Source organism: Mesoplodon bidens, assembly GCF_964165515.1.
Source record: "Mesoplodon bidens genome assembly, chromosome: 8".
NCBI lineage: Eukaryota > Metazoa > Chordata > Mammalia > Artiodactyla > Ziphiidae > Mesoplodon > Mesoplodon bidens.
Window position 1 is genome coordinate 100,470,490 of NC_138165.1, and position 18,880 is coordinate 100,489,369.

General features: G+C 41.4%; 1 protein-coding gene across 6 annotated transcripts in view; it reads right to left on the reverse strand.

Moving 5' to 3' along the window:
• DOCK10 (dedicator of cytokinesis 10) overlaps positions 1 to 8,681 on the reverse strand; it is a 293,328-nt gene extending 284,647 nt beyond the window's left edge. For 5 of the 6 annotated variants that reach the window (XM_081241945.1, XM_081241942.1, XM_081241941.1 and 2 more), the window contains exon 1: positions 8,453 to 8,681. In XM_081241945.1, the coding sequence (XP_081098071.1) occupies positions 8,453 to 8,575 (123 nt within the window). In that variant the 5' untranslated portion in view covers positions 8,576 to 8,681. The remainder of the gene's footprint in view (positions 1 to 8,452) is intronic. The other variant, XM_081241943.1, reaches the window with a different exon arrangement.
• Positions 8,682 to 18,880: the final 10,199 nt, after the last annotated feature.

Sequence of the window (18,880 nt, forward strand, 5' to 3'; positions counted from 1 at the left end):
CCAGTCCTGTCCTTGGGAAAGAACCACACTGACAAGAGTGTCCAAAGTTGGTGTCACTCCCAGTATCCCACTCTGCTGAGATGTCGTAAATGAAAAATTGTTCAGCAGAGCAAAAGCAACCACAGCTCTTCTCTTGTTGAGAAACTCTTTTTAAAAACCTCTTCCTATGGCTAGTACTCTGAGATTTCCTTTTCTCTCTTTGTTCTCTCACATGGATGCTAACTGCATGTTTAATGAGATCTGCCTGTCTGCCTGGTGGACCTGGTCTTCAGAATAGACTAATCGTGGGGAACACAGACTCCAGAGTCAGACTGCCTGCATGTGACTCCTGGATGCATCAATTACCAGTCATTTGGTCTGGGGCAAGTTCCTGATCTCCAAGCATCTCTTTCCTCATCTATAAAATAGGAATAGAAATCCTTGCCCATACGGTTGTCATGAGGATTAAAAGAGACTGTACGAGTCAAGTACCTGACACATAGGATGGGCTCAATATCTTTCTATTTAATTGCATTTCTGCCACTTACCAACTAGACCGTGAAGAAGATGGCCCAAGGAACAACATAAACGGATACTGACAACCCTGACATTTTGAAGTCATAACTCCACTACAGTCTCTCACTGATGTATACCCAGCCCACTCTCCCGACTTTCCTTAAGCACTCATTTGCAGTGGGAAGGGAGACCCCCACCCCTTATTTTCATATAGTCAATATAGCGTAAAAGTAGTGAAATTGACAAGTTCCCTTCCCTCAATGACACTTATATTTGAAGGCAGAAAGCCTGGAAAAGAGAAATAAGAAATTAAATAAGTAGAAAGGTCTCTTTACATAGTGGTAAGAGCTATGAGGAAAGTGAAGCACAGTAATGGGTCAGAGACGTCTGTAGCAGAGGGAGGCTGGGCAAACTGTTTGCATCTGGGAATCCAAGATGCCCTTCCTGAGCAGATGCCATCTGAGAATCTGAGGGGCAAGGAGAAGCCATGAGGACTCCGGGGCAGAGAGAGGGCAAATGTAAGGATCCAATCATCTAATGTCCTAATTTCACAGATCAAGAAACTGAGACTCCAGAAAGGGAAGTGACTCAGCAAAGAGTCACAGAGCCAGGGCTGGAATTCTGGTCTCCAGTCTCACGGGATCTGATATTTACTACACCAACTCCCAAACTGGCCAAATGGTTCAAACTGCATGAGGGAACTTCAACTTGGACAGTCGTGGAGAGGAAAGAGTGTCCCAAGATGGTGGTAAAGGACAGCCAATCAAAGGGGTCCTGGACCACATTAATTACAACATGTGGAGAAATCAAGGTCTTTAACTCCATGGAATTCCATCCTTAGGACATTCAAATGAGAACAAGAAAAACCATTTTTTTTCTGAGAGTCAATGACTGAAAGAAAAAAGGTGCATCATTTTCTGATTCTAGCAATCAGATATTCTGATATAACCAATTAGTTTCAAATAACTAAGGGTTTCAATATGATGGCAACATAAATCTTCTAAAGCAATAAGTAATCATCATTGCATGTCCTACTTGAGTTGGAGCGATTCTGCTTTCAAATTCTCTGGTAAGTGGGGTGACACTGGCCTCATCCTGGAACCCATCTTTAGGGTTATAACCAGGGTGAGAACTTCTGAAGATTCACATTGCAACTGTGTCATGTATGTTATAGAATTTTTTCCTTAACCTAGAAGCTTAACTTAAGTTCACTCTGCAATTAAGGTGCTAGATGGAGGCGAAAATACAAAGCAAATTAGCAAGGGACTTCCCTAAAGTCACTTAGCAATGAACAAATCTCATTTTTACCCTTAGGTGGTCTGAACTTCATCTTTGTCTCAAGAGACTCTTTCAAAGAGTTGCAGAATAAACCATGGTGAACTAGACCCTCACACAATTGCCTTTACCTGACAATACACTGCAAAAATACGGCTAAAAGTGTAGCTTTGTGTGTGAGTGTGTATGTGTTTCTCACATTTCAATGTGCTTACAAGTCATCAGAGGATCTTATTAATATTCACATTCTGTGGCTTCCCTGGTGGCACAGTGGTTGACAGTCCGCCTGCTGATGCAGGGGACACAGGTCCGTGCCCCGGTCTGAGAAGATCCCACATGCCGCGGAGTGGCTGGGCCCACGAGCCATGGCCACTGAGCCTGCGCGTCCAGAGCCTGTGCTTCGCAACGGGAGAGGCCACAACAGTGAGAGGCCCACATACCGCAAAAAAAAAAAAAAAAAAAAAATCACATTCTGATCCGGGAGGTCAGGTATAGAGCCAGGGATTCTGCATTTCTAATGACCAGGTGATGCCAATGCTGGCCCATGGACCACATTCTAAGGAATAAGGGTCTATCACTGCATCATGCTGCCCATTGTGAAAAATTACAGAAAAAAGACTGTCTTATCTCAGTACAAGTTAAAGCTGACCATGTCTAGAGCAAATGATCTTCTTTTATCTTATGGCTCTCTTAATCTCATGGCTGGTCATGTTTTCCTCTTTGACTTGGTTCTCTAGGATGCACCCTTAGCCAGACTACAGGACTTAATGGTTAGGCGTTTTGTATACTGATCATACTCCACTGACCTATTCCTGACTACATCTACCTTTCCTAAAACTGCTTTTTGTTGTTGTTGCTAATATTGCTTTTTACCTCCTTACTATATTTTTCGTTGCTGCTATGTTACATGCATCTTTGTAAGACACTTGGAATCACTCCTTTGAATAAGATAGCGTGAGAAAAGAATCTCAACACAACCCAGTCAAATGGAAATATGCATCGTCAAGGACACATGATGCACTGGAAAATTTCAGGCCCTTGCTTGGAGTGGGTGAAGTGATTGAGAATGGAGAAGCAACCAGTCCCGGGAGAGAAGTGGACTTGAGAAGAATTAACTCCACCCTCTTGCACAATTTGCTTATGGCTTTGCCAGATAGATGCCATGGGGATAGCTAAGTAAGTTCATGTTTTAAGGACTTAACCACTGAGCTCCAGTTGCCTTGGGAAGATCTATTATTAACACGGGTAACTGGAACAGCCTCTCCTGTGGCTTCTAACCTCAGAGGAAAACTGAAGCGACCCCTCACGGGTACTCTGAAATGCCAGTAGGAAGGACAGAGTTCTTCTTCCTTAGGTAGAGCTACCCATCAAAAGGCAACATTAACTAAAGTTAAAATCATTGTGTCTTCCAACTTAGAGATGCTATTGGAAGCAGCTACAAAACTGGTTGCTATTCAGGATGCAAAAGAGGTCCCATGTCAGTTACTTAACTCAGAGCAACGTATTAACCCTATGAGTCTCAATGGCCTCCTCTGTAATCTGTAACTATAATGACTTCCTCATAGGATTGCTCTGAGAATTAAATAAAGCAATGCTGTGTCAGGCACTTTGTAGGTTCTCAACAAATGGTTTATTATATAACAACTATTACTGCTCTCTTTTTTTATGCTAGGCCTTAGAGAAAAAGATTGTAAAGAAAGAGACAGACGAAAATGTTTATTCAGTCTTTCATTTTTTGACCCATGTAAAAGTTCTCTAGAGCCCACCGTTGTTACAATATATTTTTAAAGTTACCTCTGCAATGCCCTTGAGAAGTCAAAAACATGAGTTGATACAGTCAATAATAACATTCAACCTTGATCTTGTAAACTAAGTTTGTGTTGACTTCTTCACCAGGCTAGGGACTTTCCTCATTTGAAAACATAAACGTGGGATTGGGATTTGTGCTAAAGCCTGTGATTTCTGCTAAAATGTAAACACCCTTGTTATGAAGAACCCTGTCAAAAAAAACTGAAACAGAACAAGAGGGTGCTAGGAATGCTAAACTAACAGGCCTCTGCTTTGCATACTGCTTTCATTCTAGACACTGGCAGTAAAACAAGTGTTTCATTTTTCTTCAATATCACTTCCCACATCATTTCACTGACTCTTACTCCAGGCATAGGAGTTTTTGGAAATTCTAGTATCTCCCACTCAATTTCTTAAAACCCTTCTTACTCTCAACTATTAAATATCACAAAGTTCAGAGGGAAGGAAAGTCTTCCTTCTAAGAATTCCTCCTGCCCCTGTAAACATGTTTCCATATTCATAGTTTCTCAACCAGAAATCTTTAGTCAGTCAAAGGTTCTGCTTCTTATTCAAAGCTGCCTAAAATATCAAAAGGAGTACTGCTGGGGAACAGAGGTAGTTAGGAAACACCAAATCAAAACGAGGATATGGAATTTGGGGGAATACTGAATCAATACTCTCCTCTCTTAGCCTTTCTGGGTGGGGAGGGAGAAAACACACTGATTAAGTACAGTTGCTTTTAGCAGGATGTTTCCTCTTTAAAAGAAATTAATAAGTTTGGATACAATTCAAACATAAATTGCAGAACAATTTTTGTGTAACAGCAGAGTAAATGTCCTAAAGAATACATGTAAATAAAGTGGTGTGTTCTCATCTAGGAAACACCTAAAAGGCATTAGGCAAAAATTGACCAAATCATTAGTTGGTGTTTGGTAAACCTCCACCTGCCTCTGTGTTTCCTTCCCATCATCTGACCCTAGTTAGTTCTTACCCTCTCTGTTACTCAGTCTTCCATTCCTGTGACCCACCCAATCATGTTCCAGAAATAAAAGTCCATATCTCTCAAACAAATATAATATATATATATATGCAGAAAAGAGCACCAATCCTATGTTTATAGCTTAATCAACTGTAGAAAGCTATTTAGATGAACTAATTCATGTGAAAGTACAAATGCACTTCACACATTTTTAAAAGAAGAGCTTCTTAGCAAAAAAGAATCTCTAATTAGTGGCATTACAACTTTGTGGCCAACACAGTAGTATATTCAACCAAAAAAAATAAAACACTCAAGCCCTGACATGAGAGAAATGCTCCTAATCATTTCTGAACTGAGATTCTGCGATACACAAGTTTGCTTTGTGGGACTACTATGAAAGGGGGGTGGTCAGGAAATACTTAAGCTGTGCTTGATCCTGAGATTGGCCTTTGCATGAGTTGCGATTCATTTGTTTTCTATGAAAAAATTTTAGGATAACTAAGGAGGAAATATTTCTGTTTTCAAAATCTATGGCTTTTGCTCATAATTGTTCTTTATTGTTCTCACTCTTTTTATTTCTTGTTTTTTCCAACAACTATATTGAGAGACCTTTGACATATAAAAATTGTATATACTTAAGGAGTACAATTTGATGTTTTGATGTATCATGGGAAGATCACCACGATCAAGTTAAATGACTTATCCATCACCTCTACCTAGTTACCATTGTGTGTGTGTGTGTGTGTGTGTTGGGAAGATTTAAAGATCTATCCTCTTAGGAAATTTCAAGTGTACAATACAGTATTTTCAACTATTGTCACCACGCTGTACATTGGAGCTCCAAAACTCATTCATCGTGCAGAGGTGAGCAATCTGTACCCTTTGATGACCATCTCTTCATTTCCCCTTCTGCTCCCCTCCCCACTCCAGCAACCACTGTTCTACTCTCTGTATCTATGAGTTTTACCATTTTAGATTCCACACATATGTGAGTTCATGGAGTATTTGTCTTTCTGTGTCTGACTTATTTCACTTAATGTAATGTACACAAATGGCAGGATTTCCTTCTATTTCCCTCTTTTTTAAGGTTAAATAATATGTGTGTGTGTATACACACACACACACACACAATGGAATATTATATATCCATTGTAATGGGATATCTTGGCTATTGTGTAAAATGCTGCAATGAACTTGGGAGTGCAGATAATTTTTCATTATTATTCTTAAGAGGAATGCAGAATAAGTTGGGTTCTCACTAGGAGTCTGCCTGCATATGAGCTACTACAGTGCCTTGGGTTAAAACTAAAATCAAGATTGCTTTGGAATCCACCTCTACTTTCCTCAGCAACTGCCCTAAAAGTAGGCCCTCCGGTAAATGCCCTCACTCAGCATCTCTTCGTTCTCTGATCTCCATAATCCAAACACATTTTGAAGATTTCCTGTCCTATATGTGTATATTTGTATGATATATATGTATTTTTATATATTTATATATTTTGTGTGTTTATATTTTCGGTCCCCAAAAGAGAGATTTCAGAAAGGGTATTGTATGAATCCAGCAGTGAGACAGGTTTTCTCAGCAAGACTTTCTAGTGTGTCTCAAATGTTTTTTCAGTAGACGACAGCTTGCTCCAATACACACTATTCCACTTCCTGTATTGAAGTGGGCTACCCATAATCTTCTTCCCGCAGACTATTCATTTTCTCCCTTGACAACTAGGATTTGAGGACTTGAAGCAACCAACACAAAGAGTCTTAAGGAAGTGGATCAATGTAAGCTAAGCTTCATCTTCACTGCACAGTCCAATCACAAGGTTTTAGGTTCAAAAGGGAAGCTCTGCCCCACAGAACCCCACTGCGTTTGGGTGCCAACTCAGAGAATGCATCACTTTCCAGTTTCCCTTTAAGAGTTAACTGATGGGACGGATGCCAGGCACATGACTCCGCGCTGCCAAAATCGCTGCCCAAGCTGCCTGACTAGATGGGTAAGATCCTTTGACATGTCTTGGCAAAAGCTGGTTCCAGAGTGTTGGCCACGGTGCTGAAGTGAGGGGAGGGGGGCAGGGACCCCTTTCCCAGCGAATCACCCCTTCCCCCAACTCTTCTTAAGACATTGGGCTTATTCATTTTGACAAGATACCCTAGGATTTCAAATCTGACATCAATTTGGAGAAAGTAATGTGTGTGTCTGCGTACAAAGGTATCTAGGATACATATTCTTTAGAGAAAAGTCGAGTGCTCCAAAAACTCTAGAAGAACCCCGTTAAAAATAAAGCAAAAATCAAAAACAACATTTAGGGCTGTTTATTCCAATTGAATGCTACTTATTTCTGTGCACTTGTTTACCAGATCATTACTGAGACTTGGTAAAATGAATCAACTGCAAAATAAAGTCATCTTAAAGCAAATGGCAGACAATGACAAAGCCACAATCCTGAATAATCATTCCACAGTAAAAATTATGTTCTATGCATGCTTGAAGATTTTACTATCTCTATTTTTACTCCAGCTGAACATTTTTTTTCAAATGTTCTTTTTGACCGATTATCCTTCCTGCCTTGAAAATGTGCATGCTGATATCAAGACCAGGGCAGCCCCTGGCACAGGGTCTGCTAACAGTTAAATCCCCTCTGGGTACCTGCAGACTGCAGCCAGTGGTAAGTGAAAGAGAAGGCACCCTGGCCACTGACTCCTGACTCATTTCACACTCCAGTCACCCTCACCCTCTTGGGCATCTGATGCCTCTTTCCTCTGCCAGGCAATTAGCTTCCGTTCTGTTCAACTTTCCAACCTCTGGCTTTAGAGAAAAGTCCTGGCTGTGGGAACTGGCTCTGGGCAGCTCTTGGCTCGCTCCTGATGGGTGACTTGCAAGAGTAACACTTTCTTTGACACTCTTAAAAGAAGCCGTTTAATTCCTAATGATATTTCCTGGCAAAAAGTAAAATGAAACCCACAGCGTGGGATTCCGGTCCAGCAAAGGCAGGCAAAGAGTGTCACTGCTGAACCCAAGTCTTGCTTCAAGTCTGTTCCCACTCGCTTCCCTTTCCCACAAGAGTTCATTTTTCTTCCTCCTGACACTTGCAACCCGGAGTGTGACACCTACTGGAACTTACGAACATCTGGGGAGGTATGGATATGATTTGGGCATCAGATGAGAACGTCTGGCTGCTGCCCCAGGGATTTCCCGCGGAAATCACCCGGCTCTCTTAGAAGGCGTTTCAATAAGGAAGTAACCAGTAAAGTTGGCGGGAGAACCCTGCAAACATCTTAGAAAAATACCAGAAACCACTGGATACTTAACGACCCACGTCTCCTCCAGTCTAGTTCCCTCAGCCCTTTCTGGACTCCTATAAAGCGGTTTGTGGGTTTTTACCCCGTGGAGGGAGGGGGGTGAGAAGGGCATTTATTTCCGCGAGAGCGTTCAGATGAGGTTCCCAGCTTTAGCCCGGGCGAGGACCTCGGATCACACCCTCTCCTCTTGCGCCCTAGTCGCTAGGGGTGAAGGGGGCGCGGAGACCCGAGGACCGAGGGGTTCCGCTCCGTAGACTCCCCAACCCTCGGGTCTCTGGCACCCCACAACCTAACGCCCACGGGGCTCGCGATGCGTTCCCGTCACCTCCTCACACCCCCAAACCCAGGCACATCCTCCCCCGAGCTGCGCTTCTGCTGCCCGCGCGGCTGATCCTCTGAGTATCCCTGGTCCCCAAACGTGCCCCCGGTCCTCACGCGTCGGTGCCGCTGCCTCGCGGAGGTGGCGCTGGCGGCCCCGGGCGAGGCGGCGGGGGAGGCCGTGCGGGGGCGGGGGAGCCGGGGTGCGGCAGGGAACGGGGCGCCGAGGGCTCCGGGAGGGCGGGCTCGGGCCCCCAGCAGCCCGGGGCGCACGGGGAGGCGCGGAGGACGCGCTGCACTCACCCGCTGCTGCTGCCGGCTGCTGACGGCCACCGCGGCGGCGGACGCGGCGCTGTGTCGGAGTTCGGCCGCCTGCCCGGGTCGCAGCAGGCTCCGGGTGAACCTGCGGGTCCGCTCGCTGGCCATCGCCCGTCGCGGGCTGGAGGGCGCGTCCCGCCGCCCTCGCCGGCGCCGACCTCCTCTACCCACCACCGTTCAGGAAGCGGAACTCGGAGCCTCCCCCCACCCCCCTTCCTCGTTCTACTCGCAAGAGGCGGGTTTTTCTCTCTGACACCCCCCACCCCCTGCGCTCCGCCGAAGCTTCGCGACGACTTTCCAAACTCTGCGCTCCTGCGGGCGCGCGCGGCCAACTCGGCAGGCGGCCCCGACCCGGCTGCTGCGCCTCTGGAGCGGGGGCCGCGGGACGCGCGTGGGGCGGCTCCAGCCCGCGCCAACCCCCGGGCTCAGCCGGCCACCCGCGGCTGTGCCCGCCGCCCCCGGGACCGGCGTGTGGCGGGGGAGGGGCGCGGGGCGGCGGCGGCCGCGGGGCTCCGGGCGGGGCCTGCCCACCGCCCTTGTGCCCATTTGGAGGCTCCATGCGGCGCTGGAGCTCTGGCCGCGTTCGCTGGTTTCGCCCCGACTTTCCGGGGCTGGCGAGTGGGCGCGGGCACAGCTCAGTTCGCCCTTCCAGCCTTAGAATCGGATCAGAGGCTTATAAACGCTCTGGTGGCTGGGATCTCCGCAGCATCTCCCGAGCCAGGCTTTCAAAGTCTCCTTGTCCCAAAGTCCTCACTCAGGGCCTTGGAATAAGCTTGCAAGTTCATAGATGCCTCAACCAGTACTCATGAAACGACTACTATGTGCCAGTGCACGTTGTTCTGGAAACTGGGCTAAGAGGGGGAACTTACCAGCCCCACCTTAAGGCTGTGAGAGGCTGATGAGGTTTTTGAGCTTGGGGTAGGAGGCAGCATATAACCAAATTAATAAAAGAATACAAGTACGTGAACAAGGGAGTTTCAGATAATACAAGCTAGAAACTGGTAAATCAGGGTAATTAATGTGAGGTAAGAAGCTGGGGAGTATCACATAGGGTGAACTGGCTAGAGCTGACGGTGGCCTTCCCAGGTAGTGTGGGTCAGGTATGCGGGTGGACTGATATTTGTGTTGTTTTTCTTCTCCCACTCTTGCCACACATGCATCTGGCCTGCACATTGTCCCCAGCTCTCTGATTAAAGTCTTCTGAGAATTCTCATCCTGAGTCACACCCCAGCGTGGTTCTCCAGCTCCATGTGGGGCTGGGAGTCGGGAAGAGCAGCCCCCGCCCCTAGGATACCAGTCTGAAGAGATCCAGGGCAGCCACTCCAAGTATTCTAGGTTTTTCTTAACAGCTTTTTATAAATCTGTGACCCTGAATTTTTTCCCAAGCCAATATATAGTTTTAACACAAGGTTGCGTTTGGGTATAAAGAACTCTTAAGTGGCTGATAGATGCACTTGAGTCAGCTCTCTGATACCTGGGATTCAGTTAGCCAGAGGTACTGGTGTGGCATCATTTCAGCACATTCTATTTAGAAATCGTGACGGGCAGAGGCTCTGGAAGATTTGGGAAGTGCCATATGAAACACTGGTCGGCTCTACTATACCCTTCATAGCAAACTACTGTGTCTTGCATTATATGCTTTCACACTGGTACCCAATATGTGACCAAGGTCACCTTTAAGGGTAAGCAAAGTAGGTGGTTGCCTTGTGGTGACACACAAGATCTCTATGGGAGTATCTCCCTCCAGCCACAACCTCCTCTAACTGGTGTCCCTTGTGGTGATGCTTTCAAATACATACTTTCTTGAGAGAGATAGTTCATTAAGCACTTTTGAAAGAACTTGAGCTTCCCAAGAAGAGGTATCTAGTCTTTGTCCATGGTTTCAGAACACAAGAGTTGCTCAGTAATATTGATTTGCAGATGACTTTCCCAAGGGTTAGATGGGCTGGTGCAGTCAGAGAGCTGAGTGCCTGAGGTAGAGACAGACAGAAAGGTGTGCTGGAAGGGAAGGCTGGCGTACCTGAAAATTCCTCAGAATGTGTCCTTGGTATGGCAAGCAAGGCACTGAGCTGCTTCAAAACACTGAGATCCCATGCAACCCATTCTTTAACAGTATCAAGTAACAGAAAATCACTCGCCCTTCCTTTATTACTACAAACTTTGCTTTCTCCAGCTTCAGGGGGTTACCCAGAGCACTGGTGTGAGAGGATTTGATGAACAGATGCCTATTTGTCCTACCCTTACCCTGTATGCTGTTCACTCCATGGGTCACACTGAGAAGGAGGGTAAATGTAAGTGACCTTTACACTCAGGACATTTTAATAACGGCCCTTGACAGTCATGTAGCTTTTAGTTAAGCTGCCTTCTGGATTTCAAGGATAGAGTACTGAGTGTCTGCATAGACACATACATCCTTTGTTGCAGGGACATAACTTCAGGTCTGCTAATTTGGGATTCTCTGACTCTTTGCTGGTCACCCATCTCTCAGTTCCCTAGAGAGACATGGCTAAGATGCTTTGTAAAGACAAACCTATGAAAGTGCCGTGAAGATCCTAAGTAAGGTAAACTACGCACTTGGGTGATTATGCTGTGTCGATGTAGGTTCATTAGTTGTAACAAATGTACCACTCTGGTGGGGGAATGTTGATAATGGCAGAGGTTTTACATGTGGGGAGGTAGGGGGAGATCTCTGTATTTTTTTCTTTATTTTGCTGTGAATTTAACACTGCTCTAAAAACAAAAGTTAAAAAAAACAAAAACAAAAACAAAGAAAGCAATGTAACACAACAATGAAAAGACAAATAGCCCAATGGAAGAATGGGCAAAGGATTTGATCATACATTTCTCCGAAGAAGATATGTAAATAGACAACGCTCAATATCATTAGTCATCAGTGAAATGCAAATCAAAGTCACAGTGAGATGCCATAGTGAGATACCACCCCACAAGAAGGGTCATAATGAAAATATGGAAAATAGCAAGTGTTGGGGAGATGTGGGAGATGTGGAGAAATTGGAACCCTTGTGCTTTGGTAGTAGGGATATAAAATGGCACAGCTGCTTTGGAAGCAATTTGGCTGTTCGATAAAATGGTAAACATGGAGTTACCATGTGACCTAGCAATTCCACTCCTAGAGAAATGAAGACATACATTCACATAAAAAGTTGTATTATACAAGAATGTTCACAGCAGCCTTATTCATAATAGCTAAGAAGTGGAAAAAACTTAGATATCCACCAATTGAATGGATAAATAAAATGTGGTATATCCATACAATGGAGTACTTTTTGGCAATAAAATAATGAAGTATTGGTATGTGCTACAATGTGGATGAACCATGAAAACATTATGCTAAGTGAAAGAAGGTAGCCACAAAAGATCACATATTTATGATACATTTTTTAACGAAATGCCCGGGATTGGCAAATCTAGAAACAGAAAGTAGATTAGTGGTTGACTAGGGCTGGAGTGGGTTGGGGGAAGGTGGGGAGTGACAGCTAATGGGTACACAGTCTCTTTGGGGGATGGTGCAAATGTTCTAAAATTAATTGTGTGAGTGGTTGCACAAGAAACAGATTACGGTTATTGCTTTTGGGAAGGGGAACTTGACAGCTGGCAGACAGGAGTGTCGATATATATTAATATACATGTTAATATATACACCCTGTGTGCTTATTGGATTTTGTATCACATGTGTAATAACCTATTCACAAACTAATAAGTAAAGTAATATTTTACAAAAGAAATTACAATGAGATGACAAAAGGTGTTAACTACAGATTCCATAAAAATTTTAAAAGTTAAAAAAAGTCATGAAGTGACAAATGTTGCTCAATGACCTTAAATTCAATCTTTTACTCTTCCATATTTCCTAGTATTTAGAACACTAGCCTGCAATCAAGCTTTATCAAGTTCTAATTCTCCTCTTTATTTGAGTTGGCATGGACCAAGCCATTTAATCGGGAAGAAATGACCCCACTTTCAATAGTAGACATTTATGGACTCTCAACTCTGGACAGGATCTCAACCTAAGCCATGGGGGCAGGGATCAAAGCAAATGGTCTCTGCCTTCAGATAACTTAATTTCAAATAGAGAAAGTGATATAAAACACTAGTGATGGGTGGAGGGTAATATTCTGGAAATGGAGTCTCTCAGATAGGACCCATATTAACATTTTATATTTTATATTCTTAGAGCTCTAAGATTGAAAGCATTCGTCTCAATAATATGGGATTTTCTGGTGCTTCCTCCCTCCCTCCCCCTCTCCCTCCCTCCTTCCCCCGTCTCCTTCCTTCCTTCCTTCCTGCCTTCCTTTCCTTCTTTAAAGCTCAGGCACTCTCCCTCCTTATTCAAAAGCATCAATGGCTTTCTTAAGATGCAGTAAGCACTGATTACCTGCCCTGGTACAGTTTGAAGCTCTGTACGACTAGAAAAATGAAATTGTCAATAGTCCTCTCCTATCATCCTTCTCCATGACTTTGCCCAGGGCTGATTACACTAGTCTTATGAGTAAGGAAAGCTCTCAGGAACTTTAGCAGTAATAAGTATAAAAGTGAAAACTGTACTGTCTTTACTGTATCTAGAGATACAACAGTGTGAAAATTCCGTTAGTTATTAGTCCAGGAGTCTGAAGACCTGGGTGTGAGTCCAGGTTTTGGTACTCAGAGATTGTAGAAACTAGGACAATACCCCTTGCATTAATTCCATGGCATTAAGCCACCTTTCCTAAGTGATACCAAGTCTATTGCACCCTAGGTGTCAGCCTGGCCGTCAGCCTCTCTCAAGATTTAACCATTTCAAGTTTGCCTAATGTTACACAGTTTACAAAATATAGTCACTATTTCATTTGATTCTAAAATAATCCATCCTAAAAGGCAGATGAAGCATGAAATATTATCCCCATTGTCCATAGATAAAACTGAGAGATAATTTAATAACATTGAAATTAGAAGGAGGAGCATTTTGCTAATTAATAAGAAAAGGCTTAGGGTACAAATGTCTAAGCTAAAATTATTCTGTGATATTATCAAGTCTTCCTTCCTAGTTCCCCATCTAGGGAAAAGTACATTTATCCTCTTTTTATAATAGGAAAAGAGGTCCATAGAAGTAGGTGACTTTCCATGACACTGTAGTGACTGTCATTGGGGTGGGTAAATTAAAACAATTGTATTTGGCTATTGAAAGTATAAAATTTGTCCTATTCAGCAATAAGTAAATAAAGTATCAGAATCGCAAACCAAAATATAAGAAAAATACTTTGCCATAAACATTTCTTTGTTCTCTAATATTAAGATAAAAATTAAACAATTGAATTTATTTCCAGTGGTTTTTTGGCTGAATCCTATTTCATAAGGTACATTTTTCTTCACCTCACCAAGGGAATATTAAAAAGCAGCAAGGAAAATGTGATTTGAGAGGTGTGATATTTATGGGCATCCATTAGTCTTTGCCAGAGCTAGAGCCATTTGACAAAGCTGAGTGCCTCCATGTTGTTTATGGGCAAAGGAATTAAACTTGATATGGATTTGTTGCTGTGTTTAGAAGACAGATCACTCTTTGGAAGAAAATTTCACTTAACATAATGTGATTTGAATGTGAAACTCTCTGCTGGGCTGTATATTTTGCCCACACGCCACATGCAGAGCACAATAAGTCCACCAGAATCCTTGGGGCATATCTCAAAGAGAGGCACATACTTGAAAGGAAAGAACAGTTTGGACGGGAAACCAGTCTATGGGTTTTCTATCCTGCTTTGGATTTAATTTGTAGTCTGGCCTTAGGGAATTAATGTCCCAGGACCTTTATTTCTCCATCTGTAAAAATTACTGAGAGGCAGATTTTGGCTTGATATGAGGAAGAAGGAAATGATTAGTAAACATAGAATGGGAACTTTTCAATTTCTTACATGCATAGTTAAACCCTGTATTTATTTTATTCTTCTAGGCATTTCAATGCCCTTCTCTTATTCTTCAATATGTTGATTACTCCAGGCATTCACAATTCTCACAGAAATACACCTTATATAACAAATTATAACATAATTATTTCTTTTACTTTTTAAAGAGAGCAACATAAAATTGAATCTGTCTTCTATTATTTCTTTGAGAATTTTGCAGCTCTATACATGAGTGAGATTGGTCATCTTTTCTTTTGTGGAAGTGACTTTATTACATTTTGCCAGGAAGATTTCTTTAGCTTCCTGAAGTGGATTGGAGCAATTGCTGTCCCCTTCCATGACCTACAATAATTTTTAAAACATTGGGATCATTTGGTCTCCAAAGGTTGAATAGAATCCAGCTGTGGAGCCATCTGGTCCTGGTGCATTTTTTTTTAAGGGGCGATCTATAATCACTTTCAAATCTTTTCTATAGTAATTGGTCTAGGCAAGATTTACACATCTTCTTTTAATTCTTAATAATTTATGTTTTACAATGAATAGCACCCATTTTTCCAGGTTTCAAAAACATTTTGCTTTAGAATTGCACATAGCATTAACTTATATATTTTCCCCCATCCTGTATTCTTTTTAATTTTATTATAAAGATTTTTAAAATGCCTAAAGAGTTTCAAAAGAATACAGTGAGCACCCATATAATCCCCAGCTATCATTAACCGTTTTAAATTAGAGAAATCATAACCCTACATCTTTAAGCAATTCAGCATTTCTCTCCGAAGAGTAAAAACATTCTCCCACATAACTGCAATACCATTTAACACACTGAAATCAATCTCTTAATAACTTTTATCATCCAGTTCATATTCAAATTTCTCCAGTTGTTCCCCAAACACTTTATAGCTGATTTGCTGAATCCCGAATTTAATCATAGAAGATATTTGGTTGTCTTGTCTCTTAAGTCTTTAATTTAAAACCATTCTGCTCCTCCTTTTTGATAATAACATTGACTTGTTGAAGAGACTAACTCAGTTGTGTCATTTCTTTTTACTGACATTTAATTTGTTCTTCTTTATCCAGTCTTTTCTCATTCTTAATCTTGAATTTCTTACTTTCTTCTTTTTTTCCTTAATTGTGTTCTCAAGGGGGATTAGCTATTATATTAATCTCTTCAAGGAACTTGTCTTGAGTTTTATTAATTTGACTATGTTTTACTGTTTATTTTTTCATTAATAGAGTGAAACTCTCTTAATCAAGACAGGAACCCCAGATATTATAGAAGGACAAAATAGTAATATTTAAATACATAAAAACTTAAAATTTCATTAAGGCAAAAGAAAAAATAAAAAAGCCACAGGCAAACATAATTGGGGTAATGTTTATAATAAAAATAAACAAGAAAGGCAAATATTTCTAATATACAAAGATCTCAACTGACAAGATAAATACTTCAAATAGGCAAATTCCTAAGAGAGAAACTCTGAATTAGAAAAGGAAAGAAAATCTATTCGAATTTTTTGCCCATTTTAAATTAGGTTGTCAGCCTATCTCATTCATTTTAAAGTCTAATTTATATATTCTAGATATAAGTCAAATACTTATGTATGTATATAATTTGTTGTTTTCACTATTGGATGTTGCTAACAGTAGTCAGAAGTCATGGCATCATTTGCCATTTTTTTCATCTAGTTAAGAGAATGTTACACCAAATATACACCTAACAAATACCAAGTGATTATTTAAAAGAGATAAAGGAAGTGTTTTATTTCCTAATAGGCAGCCTCAGAAAGAAACATACTAATATTTAATCTATGCTTATAAAGTTTTTCAAAGCATTAATTCCATACCCTGATTAGGTGGGTTGAAGACAGTTGGAGGAAACATGCTTTTGGTGCATATAATTCATGTAAAGAAACTATTTTATTTCTAGTAAATTTTTCTTTTAAAAAAGTCTATCCAACATTGTCACTGTTTTTTCCCAGGCATGTGGTTTTGGTGTGTAGTTGCACTTGCACCAACCCATTTCCTGTGCGTATGCTCTGCTTTACCCTTGCCCTTGATGTGTTAAAAAGAAGTGAAATAGAAATATAACACCATTGCCCAGAGCTCAGTTTTTGAGAACGGAGAAGGCAGATGGAGAAAAACAATGCAAACTGTGCACGCGTTTCCAAAGCCCGAAACAAAATTGGCAGTTTGACGAGTATTAAAGATGCCTATTCAAATGAAAGTCAGTGGGCTTTTGTTCTTCCCCACGTGATCATTAGAATTTATTAATATGACTAGATTAGGATTTTTCATAGCTTTATCTTCTAGCATTTTCTCATGTATAGACTTGAAAATGTATTTCTGTTCTGAGCTAATCGTGAATCTTCTCCCCTTTCTCCTTGTTTGTTTGTTTGCTAGAGGGGCAAAAAGAAGAAAATAACTATTTTTATAAAGTTTTTAAAGCAATAGGAGAATTATTATGCAACTAGTCTAAAAAAAATCCTAAAGTCAAAGTACTTTTTGTATATTTTAAAAGGGTACTATTAGCATCATCATGTACACAAAGCTCCAAGCTCACATTAACAAGAGCTTGTTCCCTAACACTTGCCAAGTACCCTATCTTCTGTTAAAGATATTTTTGTATGGGAGCTACTTGAAAGCGTCTGAGTCTGACTCTTGTAGATCAATAACATATTTCATAAAGACGCCAGGTTTTTACTACCCTTTTTTAATTCATTGGCTCCAACATTTAGCCAACCAATGTTGCTCCGTGTGATGAAGTATATCTATGAAGGCCAAACCCAGTGGTTAATATGTAAATATACTAAGTAAGCTTTCATCTCGTTGTTGGATACATATTCTCTTGTTGGATTCCTATTTTGGATAGGGGTAGAGTGCCTGATATATGGATGGTGAGTCAACTGTTAAAAACCACTGGGCTATGCTTGGGGATAAGTGGATCAAGGTATTTCTGAGACTGTCAAAGTTGGAAGTGGTCACAGAAATTATCTAAGTCATGTTTGTTTGCTTTTACTTTTTTAGTTGTAGGTTTTGTTTACAGAAAGGGAGGTGAAAACTCAGAAGCTAAGTGCTGTATCTCAGATCAGCTGCCGATAAAACTACTTGGTGGCAAAGGTAGGATTGCTACCCAGATATATTTCTAGTCCAAAGTTTGTTCCAATACTATACCATGAAACTGGAAACATGAAAGGGAAAAAATCAGAGGCTAATGACATTAAACTAAATACCATTCTTATGAAGTGTTCTGGAAATAAGCACAGAACCGCCAGAGTCATGGTCCTACCTAGAGAATTATGGAAGGGGCCAGAGAGAGACCTCAATATATTGAATTCCCTTTTGTGCCTTTTTTTGCCTGGCCCATCTCAAATTTCAAAATCACCTTCTTTAAGGTGTCTTTTCTCTCTCCCAATCTGTTAGATGTCTTTCCTACATGATCAAATAATACTTTCTGTATATTGTAGTTTTTTTGTTCACTTGTCTTCTCCTCCATTAATAATAACCATTATCAATCATTGAGTACCTACTATGTGCCAGGCACTTTGCCAGGAAATTTACGAAAGCCATGTTAAGTTCTTGAAAAACCCTCCAAATCAGGGATGAGGGTTTCCTAATTGACCAAGTTCAAACACTTAATAAACATCAGAACCAGAACGGGAAATCATATTTGCTGTGTTCCCATTCCTACAACATTTCTGTGTGTCATACTGACTAAATTCAGAGCCAGAGGACTGTGGTCATGAATACTAGACTTCTCTCATCATTCATTCCATGCACCTTCCAGTCTTTGAGGTTGGAAAGCTGAACCTACACTTTTCAAAGTCTCTGGAATCTAGGATTCTGGATATGATGGAAGGTGTGCCAATTAGAAACAGTTGTAAGAGATTCGGAAGGCAATAATGATGTGCGTGCCATCTTCCAGCTGCTGTGGTGGCTGGGCTGCAAGGTGCGGTGTGTGTGTGGGGGGGCATGAGTAGGTAGAAGCAGACTCAAGCACTCAGTTTTCAGTCACCAGCTTTGAGGTTTGAGAGGTAGTTGTGACAACACCTGCGGTAGCAGCTGTGAAAGCTTCCTGACATCTGGATCACAGTTAGGAGGTGTATCCGTAACCTTGGACTCCATAGTCCAGGAGGGGTTCATCTTGCCTTTCCAATGATTTTGTAAAACTAAATTCCTTATTACATTTCTTTTTGCCTCAAATACCCAGAATGATATGGTGGTATTTCCCATATCTATTGTTGTATAACAAACCACTCCAAAACCTAAAATGATTTATTTTAGGACTAAAACAACAATGATTTATTATTATTTTTAATTTTTGAATTTTATTTTATTTATTTTTTTATACAGCAGTCCTTATTAGTCATCAATTTTATACACATCAGTGTATACATGTCAATCCCAATTGCCCAATTAATCACACCACCATCCCCACCCCTCCGCCTCTTTACCTCATTGGTGTCCATACATTTGAATGATTTATTATTTATTATGATTCTGCGGTTGGTTGGAATCA